The sequence below is a fragment of the Bombus flavifrons genome, chromosome 12, assembly GCF_040668555.2.
Source record: "Bombus flavifrons isolate JBK064 chromosome 12, iyBomFlav1_principal, whole genome shotgun sequence".
NCBI lineage: Eukaryota > Metazoa > Arthropoda > Insecta > Hymenoptera > Apidae > Bombus > Bombus flavifrons.
Window position 1 is genome coordinate 12,213,403 of NC_138453.1, and position 18,865 is coordinate 12,232,267.

An 18,865-nucleotide genomic window follows, 5' to 3' on the forward strand; every position below is an offset into this window, starting at 1 on the left:
GTAATTGTATATTTCACGCGTGTATGTTTGTTGTTAATGAAACAATTGCTACCAACTATTTAGCCTCTAGGACGCGGTATCGAGATTAAATTACCGCGAGGTCGGTGCAACGATGAAAAATCAGTAAAAACGTAAACGCGTAATTCGTTTAAAATTCGACGTTTCGTTAGGTAGCTCGCGTTGTTGAAAAGCAAAATTAAAGTCCATTCGAATTGAATTAAAAAGGGAAAAAGATGAAATAAGAAGCGATACGAAAATTATTCCTATAGGTACGTAAATTCTACGTGTTATTCATAATTTCTCGAGCGTTATTATTTTATCGATACTGATACAACGTATCGCGTTGTAACGCAACAAAAATGGCTGGCCGGTATAAAAAGCGCTGGTGCGTAACAAAATCGAAGTAAAACCTTTCATAAGTTTTGATTTAAACTCTCATGGATAACTCATTCCGTAAACAACATTTTATACTTGACGTATTACTACCGTTTTATACGGGTGCGCGGAGCACTTTGATCAGCGCCGGATAGCTGATGGAAAAATGCAGGCTGCATAACTCGGTTATAGTTTGCGTACACGTCAGCAAACGTTTTTACGCATCCCCCCGTCTCGAATCGGTATACAGGGTGTCCCATAATGGGTGGTTTACTACAACGAATAAAAGAGTATCCTGCATGGAAATATTCATATAGAATCGAATAGATATCTTCATATAGATAGATCAAGAATATGAGATGAAATTTTAGTCTACGAACCCGTTTCCCACGAAACCAATTCTATATCGATTTCAAAAATCCGATTATCGTATGAAATAAATATTAATATAGGTACATTTTCTGAAAATTTACATTTCTTAATACTCGTACCACATTACATGTATATATATATATATATATATATATATATATATATATATATATATATATATACACAAATATTTTTTTCGCCGAAAGCAAGTTTATATCGATTTCGACAAAGTTCATTTTTAGAACGTGTAAAGGGAGAAAAATTTCTATTCTGTAAAATAAATTTGGCCGTATACCTAACAATTGTACCGTTTGTTACAAAACACCCTATACATAGCGTGTATTAAATGTTACACCAAGTTCTATAGCAAAATGCTAACGCTCTATTTACCTATTTCAAATGGAATGAGTTAAAAAATTAATAACCCGAGGAAAAAAAGTTCGCCAAATTTTTTCGACAAATATAGCCGGCCAATTCGTAATTTGGCTGCATCGAACGAATGGCTCGTATAAAGCTTGATATTGGACGTTATATGTAACAGTAATCCTACTTTCATGTAGGAACGAAAAATTCATTAAATAAAATAATGAAATGCTCCTGGAAATGTTCCTAAAAACGAAAATTAACAGAAACAAGTATGTTCAGTAATTAATTACTTTTTTTTCATGAACGTCATCAAACACCACATTTTACAACGTGATTTACTTTACAATTCGCCACCCTCACTTTTCATTGTCTCTTTTATCCATCGTAACCCACCTCTATTAACCTGCCAATTCATCGCTGAGTTCTAACCTATAATTTCTAAAATACCGACCCACCCTTCTCCTTCCAACTTTTTACGGAACCATACTACAAACAATTTGCAACTTAAAACCGGAAGCATCCTGTATAAACACGCACACATACATATGTGTTATATCCTGTACGATGCGGCGGATTGTAGGCATCGGCAGGCGCAGCCAAGCGTCCGCCAATTATTCAGCAAATGTTATAATTGGCACATTCCATTACGCGTAATGGATCGCACTTAGCGGCTGCCGGTGTGATTGGGGCTCGAGAGCCGCGGAGAGAAACGCCGAGACGGGAACGAAACGGCTGGGACGTTCGAGGGAGCGAGAGGAGAGTAGGGAAGGAGGCGAGGCCAATCTCGATAATACGAGCGTAGCGAAGGATACGACCTGACGCGTGCGAGATACTCGAGGATAGCATGTATCTAAACACCACCGGGGTACTCCATGCCGGATTGCCACGGTTCAATCTCAATTCTCGATGACCGAGAATTTTCATACGTGTCGACGGTAAGCTGATAACTACACCGAAAATACGATAGAGGGAATAAACACCGATACAGATGTGTAATTAGGCTGTTTCCTTGGGATACTGATTTAGAGGTTAACATAGCTGATTGTTTATCGGAGCGTTGATCGTAAATTACACCACTTTGGAATTTTCGCAATTTTTTAAAATATTGACTTCTTTTGCCCGGGGCCCCCAGGGTCGCAAAACCTGTACCTATTAATGCTAGCACGCACTCTGGAGGGAGTTGCAATTAATTATGAATAAGCCTATGCAATCTTTGTGGCAAGGTGGCCACTATTATATTCGACATTTATAAAGAAGTCAATAATTAATGTAAATATAAGAAATAAAATTGGTAAAACTGACATAGTATCTCAAATAAAATATTATCAATAATAGATTTATCGATTATCACTACTTGTCTTATCACTTTATCGCGACTAAATTATGTAAATTATAACATGTAGTATAGATGTATAATTGTGACATGAATAATATAATTAAATTTCTGTTATATAAAATGTTAACACGTACATACATAACGTGCATGCTTTCATCGAAGATTCATAGCGCAAATTCAATAGATGTGTCAATAATGATTTGGAGGTTATGTAATTTACAATATAACCAGTCGCATTCATAAATATATATATTCGCAAATACCAACAGTCGAGCGAATTATAATAACAATCGATTTAAAATGCACTGAACATTAAAAGTATTCACTTACCCGAAACTCAATGGAAGACAAAAAATAACCTGTTCCTGTGCAATATATCCACGCACCGATCGGTCCTTTATTCTGCGTTATAATTATGTAGATAAGATAACACACACAAAACACTCCATATCATTACGTATTAGAAACATTATGTTGATTTTTATAACACTTACTCTTAAATATGCAACAATTTCGAAAAGAAATATACCGGTAACACTCACGCGTCAGGACGCCATTAAACTGTTTGAATCGATTCAAACAAAAGACAATCGCGATAAGCGCGCGAAACATGTGTTCATTTGATTTATATTAGCCACAGTCAAGTACATTAATAATGTTTAATAATTCGAAATAATGAAAATTTAAAAGTACTGACAATTTATCAAATGCTATTAATTATTCGGTATTTATTTGGAAGGGACAATTGCCGAATCTATATATCATGTAATAAAAGTATATAAATGATGTAGGAACGTATGGAAATCGACTAGGTAATAATTAGGTATTATTTAAGATACAAATATTCGTTAAATAAATTTTTTATTACTTACTCATTATCATCATTACATATCGAAAAAGATTATTATGTTTTTACTATTAATACTATCGCTCTTTAAACTTTCAACATTCCTTGCGTTAGTTAAGTGTTAATATAAGGTTGAAAAGAAATCAAACGACAAATATAAAATATTAATTTTTTAGACGTAACGTACAATCGTACAGCGACCTTTCATCTCAAAAAATACAATTCATGCGAAATAAGTTTCAGCATTGCACTTAATTATTTTATTTTCCTGCAATACGAACCCTTCATGAACTGGGATTTTTGAATTCAATTTATTACTTTACGCTATATCGACGATAAGTATAAGATGCTATTAATATGTATCGACTGAATCAAAGGATGTAATAACTAATATGACTACAGACGATACATCGATATTCATTTCGTTTCGCTTTCGATACAGAAATCTCTACTATGAAACAATTAAAAAGCTAAAGCATCGATCCTGAAACATTACATAAGCTACTGAAAATACAAATCAATACTCTTTCCTGGATTCGTAGTTGCAAAACTGCCGCAGCAGTAAACCAGTCAGCGCGCAATGTACCGTCAGGAATGATTTGTACTTGCACAAAGGCAGATCCCGGGCGCGCGAGAAATCTTCGGATATCATGTGGTTTCGCGCGATAAGCGTAGATTGGATAGCGGCCGGTGGTCATCATTTACAAGCGGAAACAGTGATGCAAGAGCTGTGAACGCTGCTGGACGCCGGACGCCGCATGCGGCCCGTGACAATTATTAGGATGGCAATTAGTGGTCCGAACTCGCACGAAACACAATGGTGCCGCGATAGAAGTGGGAAATCTAGCCGAACGCCACGAAATAGACTCAGGTGCGCTCACTGGCCGCTGCTGAATTTATAATTCTGTTAGACACCCTCCGCAACGCGTCACGTGCCGCCACCGCCCCCTCAATTCCGATCGCGCTGGATAAAACGCTGGAGAACGTTTTTCGTTAGATCGAAAACGGCATGCCGCGGCCATCTTTATTGAATTAACTCGATTGAAGGTGGTTCTATACCGTACCCTGATGGCCCATTGAATTTTCATATTGAAATTGATACGATACGGATAGGGAGTGAGGGCAGATTGTTTGATTACGAGTGATCGAAGTTTTGTCGGCAGTGACATTAACTAGAGAAACAAGCATGTAAATCATTTTACACCTGGAACGTTTAATACTCTACTTTCATATTTTCAACCAAAGTGTTAAAGATGAATTGCTCGCTATAGTATGGCACGTTCTAAACTTTGAAACTTTCTTGAGTAGATAGAATTAGACAAAAGTTCTATAATTTGTATGACATAATAATTCTATCAATTATGTGAAACAATTTACATGGTGTATAACGAGATTGTATATTATAGATGCCATGTATAATCATATAGTTAAAATTTCAGTCCTGGTAACGATGATTTCGCAATATTTCTTTCGTACATGACCATATGCATCGATGCGTCACGGCTTTTCGTTGGAAATAAACCTTTACGCGTCAATAAAATCAATGAGCCTGGTCGGTGGATTTGGTTTGCGTCATTGAACAGTGTATTCAACCGAGGCATGATTCTTGCTATCGAACTTCACTGACTCGTAAACCGAGCTCCCCTACTTCTATCGAATCCGCACAATTTAATTCTACCAGCATTCTTCCGGTTTACATTAAAATCGTATCAACGCGAATCTCCATTATATGTTTCCTCGTATTTTCTCACTATACAAATAATTTTCTATTTTTCTCCATGATTCCATGAATTAGTTCATAAAATAAATTGTCGTCATTTTCAATTTTCCATTATATTATCCATTTATATTTATTACTGTCTATAAATGTTCAACGTTTAATTACTATTGATTCGGTAATACAGATACCATTGCTCACGCAGAAACTTTTAGGTGAAATTGTGCTGTTAATAGTCAAAGGTATTACATAATAAAGTAGACGGCAAAATATTACGTAACAGAAAGTGTCTACAGGACACCCTGGAGTATCGATGCCACCCTAACAACCCCTACTGCTTCGTCGCACTCATCGAATGCTCACTGACACGTGCCGCGTCGTTATTAAGACTCGATCTTGGAACAAAATCAAGGAAACGTGCATGTTAACAGAAGAAATTATCACCGTTCAAGATCGGAACATTGGTTCTGTCGTTAGGAATATATTTCATCGAGACGAGGAGAGGGAAAAGATAGCAAAATCAAGAATATTCGAATTTTGAAGGAAGCGATTTCTAGCATCCAACCAATTAACGGCAGAAAGATTGATTTGGTAGAAAACGAAGATTTTTGTATCGAATGGCACGAGTCGAGCGTAACACGGTGGGCACCGTGAGAGAGGCATCTCTGAAGGAACGGCCTGTGCCGGCTGATGAGGCGGAAGGCACCTAAAGAGATAAAGCGGCGAAATGGAGGGACGAGACACACAGAGAGATGCCTAGGCAGCCAACTGGATGTTGGTGTGGGACGGTAAGAGGGCCGGCGAGCTGTAGCAAGAGAAGCGAGAGGGAAGAGAAATCAACTTTTATTTGCCCGGAACGTCGTTAGGGGTAAGTGGAGGACCGAAGGGTGGCCGGACGTAATGGCGCCCTCAACCTAACCTCGGCTCCTACCTTCCGGTATCTGTAGCGTGTCTATCGTGCCTCTTCATCCTTCCCTCTACAGCTACCTGCCCCCTTTATCCTACGATGCATTGGTATGTTGTTGGAACGATTGTTACGGTAGAGAGACGTGGAAGGTAGTTGTAGCGATTGGTGGAAGATGAATATCTTCAAACGAGTGAAACGAATAGAATAATTTGTAAGATCATAATCGTTAATAGGCTACGAACGCTTTTATTCGTTTATGAGAAACACGTATTTAACAAGTAGGGAAAATGTAAAAAATAAGCTACCTACTAACTTCGATAACTAAGGGATGAAACAAATCTCTATTTATCTTGTCGTTAGTTATTCTAAAACTCAATGATAACTTGATCAATTTTAAACTCCATTTACACCTTGAAGCAACGAAGCAATAATTTAACAGTTTAATATAGCATCGTGTTACATTCATTGACACTTGATCATTCCGATTACATTTTCAAACAAATCTCATTATACGACATTAATCGCGCGATTAAAATAAATCTGGCGTCGATGACGTTATGAAATCCTGACATAACGCCAGAAATCGATTGCCGGTGGACCATGTAAACGAGGGATCGAAATATCCTCGAACGAATTCACGTGACACGATATCACGCGTTTATTAGCGTAAATAAACCGGAGGGATAAATGAAAGTTGGTCGCGTTACGACGTAGCAAAGAAGAGAGACAATGGCTTTCAATGAAGATCATCGTGTAGAGAAAAGCTAATTCCGGAATGACTATGCGATAAATCTGAAGCCCGTCTGCTATACCCGGGGATATTACCATCACAATGGTAGACGTCGAGTGGTACGAGAAGAAGAGGGCTGGGCGGGACGTTGAGATTGCGATGTCCGGCGCGGCGTCCCGACGCTCCCAAATGCCGCCATACACTTCCCCTTCGTTGCGCGACGCCCACCCGATTACGCGCCCCTGAATACGTTGGACTTAACCGTATCCACTGGCAGAACAAACTTTCCACGGTCACGTGCCATTTGTTCCGAATTTGTGCTGGTTCAAGAAGGTAATTCATCGAGAAATTCAACGGCTAGCTACAAGATCCTTGATAAACTAGTTGATAAATTATAACAAAAATTTGGATGGTACTTGAATTTTGGCTGGCGAATCGATTCTTTCGCGGAATAATTCACCTCGCATAGGATATCTGTGTGTTGCGCATCGTCGATTTCAGAAGTATGTCAACGCTAGGAATTGGGTTAGAAAGTTATCGTGTTTTTATTTCCAAATTGAAGAGCGTGATATCGCAGAAACTTAAATTGCTATCCGAGTTCGGTAGATGGATGGTTCGCGATACCAAATCATTTGCGAAAGGCAAGGTTGCAAAAATTCCTTCCACGGATAAAATATCATATTCTCGATGTCATTACATTCGATCCTTTACTTTTCTATTTCATCTTGTTTCGCTGTCAGACGCGTAAAACGCTCTTACTCGAACGCGACATTTCATCCCTTTAGCGTATCGGCAAGATTTTATCTTTATGTCCTATTCTTTCGTTCTTTCGCCGCTGGTGGCCACGTGTCACGCGTCTGCACGCCTTAATAGCAGTCGGAACATTAGCGATCACCCTCTGAACGTTTACCACTATTAGGTCTTTTGTATATAAAGTAGAATGCTTGCATCGACCGGAAGCGCGAAGGAAGGAAGAGGGAAGACGATACTCCGGTGGTAAGAAATGGATGGGCGGGGTGATATTACTACGAGCAACTCCAACCCTCCACTTCCGTCGTGATAAATTAACAGAAGCTTACGACACTTCGAGGCCCTTTGTCGAATCTAAAGACAAGAGGAACAACGTTAAGGGGATGCTTAACTGGCAATGACATCATTTTTAATGACGCTGCACTGGTTTCAACGGATTGGTGTCGTCGCGTAAATATCGAAACGATGTTCCGAAAATCGTAACCTTTGTAACAGATTCTTTATAATATTCGATGGAAGGATATGCTCCGATCGATAAAAGGCTCTCGTTCTTGCGTTTCATAGTAAATAGAAGTAAATGTGTGTCTTTGCAAGATCTTTTAGATACGCTATTCAGACGTAATCAGTACCCAGTAGAACACCAAGTAAATTACGAAGCAAATTCCAAATCAGATCTGAAAGTCTATTCACCAGCTCTGTCAGCAAACAATCGTCCGTTCCCCTTCGGCCGGGTTTCTTACGTATTTGAGAAAAAACGACGCGGGTAAACGATGGGAAAGGACTGTTGAAAAAATCATCCTCGCGACTAAAAGCCCGGCAACTGTCCTTTTTAGCGTAACTAGCTTCACTCGCGAACCTGAAACCACACGGCTTCGCATACTATGTACCTCAAACGCGTCGCAGCCGCGATTTCGTTATCCGGCGCAAAGCATCGACCGAACTTAAAAACCGATCCCTAACGAACAACCCCCCCCCCCGCGTATCCAACATCAGCCCGTTAGAAAACGATTACTTATCGAACGAAGCAGAGCCAATTCGAGCGGCCAGGCTTACATATTTGAAGAGAGACTGCTGGCGCGCGCACGGGGAGTCCGCGCGGCGAAGTAACCTCGTCAGAGAGCGCGGCACTGCGGTTAGGTAATAATAAAGCCACCGTTAGGGTGGAAAAGCAGCCGCGCCGTCATGGACAGACTCTTGAAGGAGGACACGACGACCAAGCCCTTGGGGGGAGGACAGAGGTGGGGTTGGGGGTGGAGATGCCCGCGGCTTGGGCTATCATAATATAGATTAGCTCATATGGCTCTCCCCTTATGTTAGCTTGGATCCAGCTCATAGCCTCGAGTGCTCCGGGATTCACTATTCATACACGCGACAATTAGATAGGCATTACCGTACTGTGGTATAGGCGCGTGGCCTGGCCACGCACACATCGACGCTCGCGTTAGGAACGCGCGTACATAGGCGAGTCTCGGCAGGGGTGGCACGAAGAAGCGGAGTTGGTTGAAACCAAGGACCAGGAGGGGCGGCCTGAGTCAACCCCTAAGCCAGTGTAAACACGTTTTAATAGAGATTCGCTCGAGCGGTTATAATAGCTTTGCGGATGTAGCGGCCCGTCCGCCTTTCGCGCACCCACCCCCACCGCCAACCCTTAGCTTCGATGTCTGTTCTCGCTATGCCTCCCTCCTCGAGCCCCCGGATCGTTACGCCTGAGACAGAAATTTGATAAATTTTCTGGTGTCTCCGGTTTGACGACTTTCTTACACCGTGATCGTAGGATTCCGGCTAAGCGAGCCACCAATACGGCCAGAGATGGTCTCCAGCGGTTTGTTAGCGAGCTCGAGCGAACGACCAAGATATCCAAATCTACTTATACTATCGACCATGAGAAGTTATTCTTTAAATAGTATGAAAATTCATTAAGAAGTGGAAATGTAGTTCGTCAGTCAGAAATTAACCGGAAGTTTGTGGAATTTTTATTTATATTATTATGTAAATGATAAAATTGCGATTTTACGAAACTTTTTATCACATTAAGGAGACGTGATAATTTGTTTCGTCGATTAACGAATTGCTCAAGGCAAGAATTCTATTTGAGCGCGCAATGCATAATATATATTTTTAAATATTTGGTCTCCGCAACCCCAAGCGATTATTTAAGCGTAAACCCCCTGGAAATCGAGATGCGCATATGTTCCTGGACATGCTAATTCATTTGCTCGAAAGTTACAAACTTACAAAGTAGTCGGTTCTTTCGATTAAAATATTTCAGCGTTCTTTCCCCTAGATAATATATATATATATATGTATATATGAAAAAGAATGTTATTGATAATTAGCAAAATAAATAAAAGGGTAGAATTTAATTTTATATAACGTAGAAAGCGTTTTGTACGATCGTATAATAGATTAAATGTTCTCTCGACTGTACCAAAACACTCGTAAATATATCGAAGATATATTCGATAATTCGTCGGTACTAAATTTTATTGCGAAACGTTAATCTGAGAAAAAAAAATACCAAACAGTTTCAATCGAGTTACACTGATTAAAAACGCGAGTAATTAACGCGGTAAAAGTTAAACAAACAAACTACGAAGTTTGTTCGTTAAACAAAGACAAACCGTTTTCAGAAGCAAACTCGCGATTCTGCGAATAATCGTTAATCAACGCGACGAACAGCGAGCGCCTCGAGGAGCAACGAATTTGTCGAAGAGATTTCTTTTCAAGAAATTGCGAGATAAGATACACGTTTCCGCTTTCCACGAAAGAAACAAAGCTTCGAGGCTAATATTAATCCACGGCCATATAGAAATCCTTCCCTTACGAGTTAGAAACTCCATACGAAAGACTCGTAAACGTGGCCCCGTCGTCGACGCGGGGCATAGCACGTGGAAATCTGAAATGTCGGTTAGTTACCGGGAAGTTTATCGACTTACAGGGCAAGTTTTCGCCTCGTGAAACGGCAGCATAAAAGTAAGGCAACCAACGTGCAAGGAACTTTAATAAAACCGAGGTTCCTCGCCCCGAGTGTGCCAGCTCCAAACCCCCTTTCGCCTCTCTTTCTCTCGCTGGCACAAAAAGGATGAGTTTCACGATATCACAGTGCAATTATCTCCGAGGAAATGAGCTTTGCATAGGCCGCCAGGAACGTGTGCAATACCCGGTAGAAAACATATATATGAAAGAGGTCGCGCTAAGGCAAAGACTCGGTATTTATACGTTTCACGAGGTAAAACGACGTCTTGGGGCGTTCAAGCATTTATGGTGCACGTTCCAGTTTTGAAAAGGACGGGGCGATGCACGAATGAATCGCCGTTCTCTGGCCATGATTTTAAAATCGCCGGGGAAATTAGTTGACAGAAGTGGCCCGGCCAGAAGAGCGGTCCGGCGAAAAATCTCTTCGTTAGATTTAATAGGGATTCGACCTTCGCACAGAAACGCTCCACGTTGATGGACCATGAATCTTTCATGGGATTTTTGCGTGTGCCGGTTCTAGGTTTAAGAAACGATTTCGAAGGCCGGGATCAAACTAGGAAACTGACTGCGGCCTGAATACGCCTGTGATCGCGTAAAGGAAGTAGGAAAAGGGAGAGAGAGAGAGAGAGAAAGGAGAATTGAAAAAGTCGCTTTCACGTTGATACGCGCTTGACTGAAGCTTCTTGGGTTGGCCGATTCAAGCAACCCGCGCATAATAGCAGCTCGACTAACCGTAATTTCGTCCTATTTTGTCGGATAAATCCTACCGACTGTTTCCAGCGACTGGCGTAAAAAGTGGTTTTCCTTTTGGTCGTTACAATTGCAACCGTTTCGTTCCAAATTAATTTTCAATGTGTAACGAGGAATTTTTGGTGGTTTTACCTGGAGATTTAATAAATTTATCCTTCGATAAAAAGCGACAGAATTTAATACATTTTATGTCGGTTTATTACGTGTTACTTCTGTAAATTAAATCCTTTTGCTGTTTGTCAACGAAAGATTAAAAACACGATCGTTTCGTATATCGCCGTGTGACCGTGTGTTAAATGAAAAAGACGCTCCCAGAAACCGATAGAAGAGAAAAGAAACAAATCAATTTCGTCTGTCTGTTCGCTAAACCTATAAAGATCGTTCTAACTCTCGACTCCGTATGAAATTGCAGGAAATCGGCCTTAAGGACGCACGTTAATCTACGCATCGAAACGAACGGAGGAATTCTCAATTCCTCCAGTTTTCCAGCGTGTGCAAGCAGAGCCCCCGAGAAGAAGCAAAGAGAAGGAAGAGGAGGAGGTGGAGAAGGTGAGAAGGGGTCCTCGCAGAGAGGGGCGTCCTCTAAGCTGAATAATTCAAGCTCTCATTAGGGCGACAAAAGCACCCTGATGGATAGCTGCTTGGCTCCGTTGCCTGTCGTTTGTATGGAGCCACACGTACTTACACACTTGGCGTTTCATACGCTACCTGGCCGTATACGTATGTCAGCGGTCCCTTACTCGGTCCTGGAATATACATATAGGCGCGCAAACATCCCGTAGACCCGACCTCTCCCGACCACTCGTTACGTTTCTGCGTTCTCTACCCCCGTCCACCTTCCGACTCTCTTTCGCCCCGCTTTATCGCTATCAAGATGTGTTTTCTTTTGATTTGTTCGACCTGCAGGGTGTAGATTGGAGTCGCTGTCCAGCAGATGTGAGCCAGGGGCTGATACTTTAAGGGTGATACCTTCGCTGTGTCGAGGATTGGGATGAGTGAGACTTCTTCGGTCTTTGATTCCAGTTTGAATACGTACATGTACGTGTCTACATGTTTCTAGGTGGCAGTAGAAGGTTTAGAGCGAACTGAGAGACGAGGTGATCTTAAGAGTAAGATAACTCGTTTTTTCTACGAATATGTGGACTAGAAATGTTGCTGAAAAGCTGAAGGATACACGCGACATGTGAAATATACGTAGCAAAATGTAGGATTTATTTTTACTCCGTTTTCCATGTTTGAATAACAACCGTCTTATAAAAGTTACTTGGCGCGTTGAAATTCGCAAAATTTATTTAAATAAAAGTCGATACTGCACCGCTCGATCTGCGTAAATCCAAAACCGAGCATCAACTGGAAAATAAACTTGCTGCTTGCGTTTAAAATCTCTATTACAACCACCTGCAACCCGAGGATCGTTGCATTCCAACAGTTTTCTCCTTCTCATTACCACTTATTATCACAAAGACTCGTTCCCGGGATTGTAAATATCTTTCTACTATCCTATTTATCTCTCTAACTCTCCTCCCTTCGGCCTCGTCCCCAACCTTCTTCCGACTACCTTGTACCCTCCACCTGCAGCCTCTTGCCCATCCCCTGTCGCAGCCTCTTTGTTTTATTTCGAATGTTCTTTCATTTCTTAAAAGGTTCTCCGGTGATAATTAGCACAATGCGCGGCGGCATTAATTATTACCTGCGCTAATTACCCGAGGATAAATCGCTCTCGGCGAGGGGTAGCCGGCGTTGGCGGCGGATTCGAGGGTCGTCGGGGCGGTTTCGAGGGGTTGGGCGGCCGGTCGAGCTGGCCCATTACCGTTATTGCTGCAACAAACCGTCCAACAACAGCGATAAATACGGGCGAGAAGCTGGCGTTACAAATGTCTCTCTGAGTTATGATTATTTAGCGCGACTGCTGCCGGCCGGATCGTTCGTTGCGGCCTGCAAACCGACCGGTTCCCATTTCTGCGAGAGTTTATGCGGCCACAGCTTTTGTTGCTGCACGTGTTTCGCGTATTCCTTTTACGTTCAACTTGCTTCGCTTTCTTTACAACTCGTTTTTTCGCACGTGTTGTCTTAACAGAGTCCTATTCTACCGCTTATTCGGTATCTTGTTTGATTTAATCCCGTGATGCACAACCCCTTGTCTTATACGACCAATCGTTAATTTTATTAACCATTTATATATATATATATATATTTTCGAAAATTTCGATCTAGTCGATAACCGTCTAACTATCAGCGTGAAACGCAGCTCGGTATGACAGTTACTACAAAAATAACTGAAACAATTATTAAAGTTTAATTTAAAAATGTATTCCTCTGTATGTATTTACAAAAATAACTAAAAATATTTCATGCGAATTTCGACGATTTATTCATACCATAGGTGATACAGGTACGATATTCTGTGTATATTAAACGTATAGTGTATACAGAAACACTTTATATAGTGTATATAGAAACATTCTTATAATGTAAAAGTGTGTGTGTGTGTAGGTACCGGATTAGTTGGATTGGGCGAAAAAAGTGATACACGATTTTCATACCCACGACATATGTACGAATGCTCAGGTATCTAAAGTTGTCAGTGACAATCCACCTTAGCCCCTGACAAACTGTAACCACGTTCTGTCATTTGTAGAGGGGTAAAGATAGTTTCCGTACAAACCGCTAGAGGTAGTATACTTGCTAGTTTCCTTCTCACAAGCGAAATTATTCACTGTTTGATTTATAAAAGCTGCTGAAATTAATCCATTTATCGCTTCTCGGCCTTATGGCTAAGATCAAAGTGTAGTATCTGTTCTTATCAGCTTAATATCTGATACACTCCCCATTGGGGAGTCAGAATATTAACCTGATTTTTGAAAATAGACGGAGATGAAGGGCTTGCTCTTCCTCTGTCACGAGTCGGCCCGACATTGCAGTACAGTTGGGAACGGCTCAACAATAAAATTCTAAAATTAAATATTTGTAGCTAGTTTACCACGATTAATTTTTTTTTAGCAAATACAAACTCTTCGCTTCAATAAAAGCTTAGATTTGCAAAACGCCCCGTTGATTTATTTGTAACAATAGAACGCCTCGAGTATGGGCGGTTATACCGCGATCCTTACTTAGTCTTTTAGTACGTTTCAAATAATTCTATGCGATAAAGGGATGTGGTACATGTACGACAATTGTAATCATAAATAAACAAGACATCCCGTATTCAACAGTACTTATGTGTAGTGATATAGCTACAAGTAATAAGAGGACTTTTAAGATCTATTTAGTGTAACTTTTATTAAAGTTATATTGAAGATTAGGTTCGCAATTTTTAAGACCTTGTTAGTGCATCCTGGTGGAGGCTTACACAACTTGGTGGATTAAATAGTTATCTATCGAACACGTTTCTTTGCTTACTGTAGCTCAATCATAACCGTGATATCTCGACATTCTCTAGAGTGGCGCTAACTAGAGATAGCATAGAGTTTGCCATTTACCAACCGTTTCACATGTTCTGAAATACCGATCGTTCTGTCATTGACTTTAGTCACCAACGGTTCTTAGACATCTTGATTATCATTGAGTAAGAATAAGATACTGTATACTTGTCCGTAGTCGCATACACAGATGTAAAAACTCCAATGAAAGGAGTGAGATTCTTACAAGGGTCAGAAAATATTTCCCAAGGCGCTCCAATCGACTAGTTAGACTTCGTGATGTAGTACGCCATATGTTTGTAATCTACGACACACGAACGTATCTGTAACTGAACTCTACTCTATTATGTAAATTTATTATCATTTATTTAAAGTAGTTTAGTTTATACCCTTTATCTTCGGTGGTAAGGATAGTGAAAATGATGTTCAATGCGGAAGTTTAACAAATTTATCTCAGCGCTATCTAGCAGCCAATTTGTAAAACACACCACAGAGTATCAAACTATTGAGAATCTTAACCCCTCCATTGCAGTTTCCAATGTTCCAGAGCTATTGTGGTTGTGTATTATTGTTATGTTTATACGACCGTGCCTTAGTGCCTCGGGCAATGCTTTAGTTACAAACTATACATGAATCTATGATAGTTCCATATTATTATAGTTTACTGGTTTCGTTCGACTGTGATGATTGTGTTATATCCCTTACAAGCAGCGAATGTAGAAATTACATGAATGTATTTTGATATTTATATGTACTTCTTAGTCAAACGTACTTCATCTATAAATACCTCAATTTTTTAAAAATAATAGTAATGAAAGTAAAATAATGGCTAGTACGAGCAAAATACGTAATACTAGTGTTAAAGAAGCAAGTTTTTCTTCAAATAATAATGTATCTACGTCAGAACAGTCAAATTTTTCATCTATACCGATTATATTTTCTCCTTATGTAGTTTCTAGTCGTGGAAAATCCAATGCTAGAAAAGAACAGCAGCTAAAACGGGGTTTTAGTCTTCGTCATTCGCCAAGCGATGATGATATTCCTACCAAAGACACTATCATGAAAAATTTAAATGTTTCAGTTGAAGAAGAAGAACGTACCGCACAATATTTTCATTTTCTTTTGAATAAAGAAACGGATAGATTAACCGAATTATGTGAAAAGTGGATGAAAATTATGGTAGAAGCTGAAATTACAAAAAATGATCAACGGGAAATAAATCGAGTTATTGAACAGACACATTTGTTAATAAATAAAAAGTTTGATAGATTTCGTAAATTGGTTACTAATTGCGAAACAGGGAAAGGAGAAATGTTAGTTACATGTAAAGATTTGCAAGGATTTTGGGATATGATGTACATGGATATAAAAAACTGTGATTTACAATTTGAAAAATTGAGGGATCTTTGTTCACAGGACAGGAAAGAAGACATGCTTGTTAACAGATCAGTTACTAAAAAAACATTAAATTCTATTAAAGCTATCTTAACAAAAAGAAAACAGAAGATGACACCAAAAATTAGAAACAGTCGTGGTAAAAGTAAACTTAAATCTAATTTATATCAAACGTTAGGTGATAAATATGAAAAGAATATAAGTTCTGGGATAAAACACAAAATAAAGGCTATATTTAGTAGTTCTAATGAAAACAAACTTTCACCTGTAAAGTACGCTAAAAGATTAAGTTTACTGCAACAAGTACAACTATCAGAAACATTGTCGAAACAAAAGCCTTGCTCAAAAACGATAAATCTGAGTGAAATATGTAAAACACCAGAAGTTCAGTTAGATGATTCAATATCTTATATTAATTCTAATCAAACACCAGGAAAGAGCATATTAAAACAGCCAAAGAATTCAGCCAAAATGGGATGTCTCATGAAATTAACAAATAAAGTTAACTTTGCTGATCATATAGTTTTAAATGAAGTACCAATTGACGAAGAAACAGAGGTAAAATTAAATTTAGCTGCAGCATTGTCAAGAATAGATAATTTTGATCTTGATAGCTCTAATGAAGTAACAGCTTTTAGAGCAGAAAGAAAACTTTTTTTTGATGACGTTAGATCTGATGTACATAAAGATGATATCAAAGAAAATTCAAAAAATAATAAAATAACGTCTCCACGAACACAAATGGCAATAGCATTCCAAGAATTGAATAAAAGTCTCGGTACACTACAAGAAAGAAGCACGAGGGAACAAAATTTTGTAGATAAAAATGCGATACCAAGTCAAACTCTACCATTCAATAGAAATATTTTCACACCAATTAAAGAAAATAAAGATGTTGAAACTGTAAATACACTAAAACAGAAACATATTCCTATAAATGACAAAAAAGAAATCAGCCATACTGATGAAAATATAAGAATTTTAAGAAATAGAACTATTATTTCAATGGATACACCTATAGCTAAAAGATCTTTTAGCAAAATGTCTATGGATATAGAAGAACTAGGACATAAAGAAAATGAATCACCTTTAGAGAAGAAAAGAAGAACAAGTTCTTTTAAAATTAATGTTGATAATAGCGAAAAAATGAATATAGATGAAACTAATAACAACAAGGGAAGATCTATTAAAAACGTCAAATTTTCTGGTACTGATAATTCCCAGTAAACTAGTATTTTATTTGTTCTAAATGCAATATTTGAATAAGTATGTTTCATTGCAGGAAAAGAACATAGTGCAGAAAGAAACAAACCAACCCTATCTATGACTTCTCGTGTTCAGAGGTGTAAAATACATTTCAACAAATACATTCCAATAGGAGATTCTATTTCTTTGGAAATGCAAAAGAAAAGTAATTATTTTAGTCTAATTTTTCTTAATCAGAGATTATACTTAGATATTTCATTTATATGTATATGTACACAATTTAATTTCAGCTCCAGAATGTATTAGGAGATCTAGAAACAAAATATCATAGTTTGTATGACTGATGTACAAATATAAAGTTTTTATAATTTTTAGTCAGTTTAATGAAACTTTCACTTGTTACACTTTTTATCTACGAAAATCCTCAAGTGTTTATATGGATTGTTTTCATTGAAACTACATTTTTAAGCATTTGACGTCTTCGTTTTTAACTTTAATATATACTTTATACTATATTAATATGTAATGTTAATGTACTATATATTCTTATTAGATTAAATAGGATTTCATTGAGCAACATATTTGTTTATAAAGGGACAACCAGAGGAAGTTAGAAAATTTGTGCGTGTTGTATAATAATATTTATATTAATAAAGTTTATTTTTTGTCAGAATCATGTGTATGATTTATGATCACAGGTTACAAAGGATAGCACAAAAGTCGTTGACTTTGTCATCTATGGAAATACATCTTTCCTGTTAATCATCACGCAGTATAAGATTTCTTTACCTACAGTTGGGTTGGAGGAGGTAATGTCACATTAGGTTTAAGAATGTATCACTAGCACAGTTTTTAGTTGTTAAACAAAACCTTTCACCCACCAAGGTCATTTTGTCGATAAGTAATTATCGACATGTAACAGAATATGTTATTTTTTTCTATTTATGTCGATTTGGCGAATTTTATTGTGAGAGTGTAACAGCTTCGGGAGAATAAAAAAAAGAATAAAGCTTATCTTGTCATGTAAACACATGAATTTATATGTTATTATTGAATTGTTATAATAATCAAAATCGATTTTCGCTTCTGAATTTAAACATAATTTAAAAGTTGTTCTATCTGAAACTGAATATATAATCTCATCTTGTAAATTTCTCTTTCAAATATCTTACTTCATTTATTTAGTTCTATATTTTATTAATACTGTCCTTTCTTCCTAATATGGATATTTGTTCTTAATTAAATGAATAAAATATTTTGTATAGGCCAAAGCAAACCAGTACTTTTTATTTTAATTTATTATCACGGTTGTTTCCTTTGCCATTTCATGAAATTATATTTTCAGATAGAGTAATATTTCTTTCAAAGATCATTTTCTACATTTTCTATTTGTAAAATTCACTGTGAAATACCATTTTTTGCGAAGAATTTATCCAAGTAGACGATACATGATGTCTACGTTTCATATAAATTATCGTTGTTATGCACTGCCTAGCAACAATTACTCTTTAAAGTTATCTTAATCCCTCTTACTTCATGGAACGCATAATAGTCAATTCCTACATACAAATAAGACAAGACCTAAGAACAAGACGTTTCGTTTTCGAATGCACCGCGCCAGAAATCAGATCACCAAATATCCCCACGTTCCATTTATTCTTCTTCCACCGCAAAAGCAGGTCCAATGGAGGGGGTTGATACATTATCCTCGTGATATCG

At 38.3% G+C, this 18,865-nt stretch overlaps 2 protein-coding genes and 1 non-coding gene across 3 annotated transcripts in view; 2 read left to right on the plus strand and 1 right to left on the minus strand.

Moving 5' to 3' along the window:
- Positions 1-2,985, minus strand: part of for (cGMP-dependent protein kinase for) — a 114,200-nt gene extending 111,215 nt beyond the window's left edge. Inside the window, exons 1-2 of the mRNA XM_069124736.1 lie at positions 2,944-2,985; positions 2,780-2,851 (exon numbers count right to left, since the gene is read on the minus strand). The gene's annotated coding sequence lies outside the window, so the exon portion shown is untranslated. The remainder of the gene's footprint in view (positions 1-2,779; positions 2,852-2,943) is intronic.
- Positions 2,986-13,880: 10,895 nt separating this feature from the next.
- On the plus strand, positions 13,881-14,072 carry LOC138185845 (U2 spliceosomal RNA). Its single transcript, XR_011174727.1, has one exon. It is a non-coding gene; the product is annotated as a U2 spliceosomal RNA (small nuclear RNA).
- An 811-nt stretch (positions 14,073-14,883) lies between these two features.
- On the plus strand, positions 14,884-17,254 carry LOC138185755 (uncharacterized protein MCAP_0864; the record flags this gene model as incomplete). Its single annotated transcript, XM_069124920.1, has 2 exons — positions 14,884-17,147; positions 17,223-17,254. Coding segments are annotated over exons 1-2 (1,809 nt in total), but the record flags the coding sequence as incomplete, so codon positions are not given.
- Between the last annotated feature and the right edge of the window lie 1,611 nt (positions 17,255-18,865).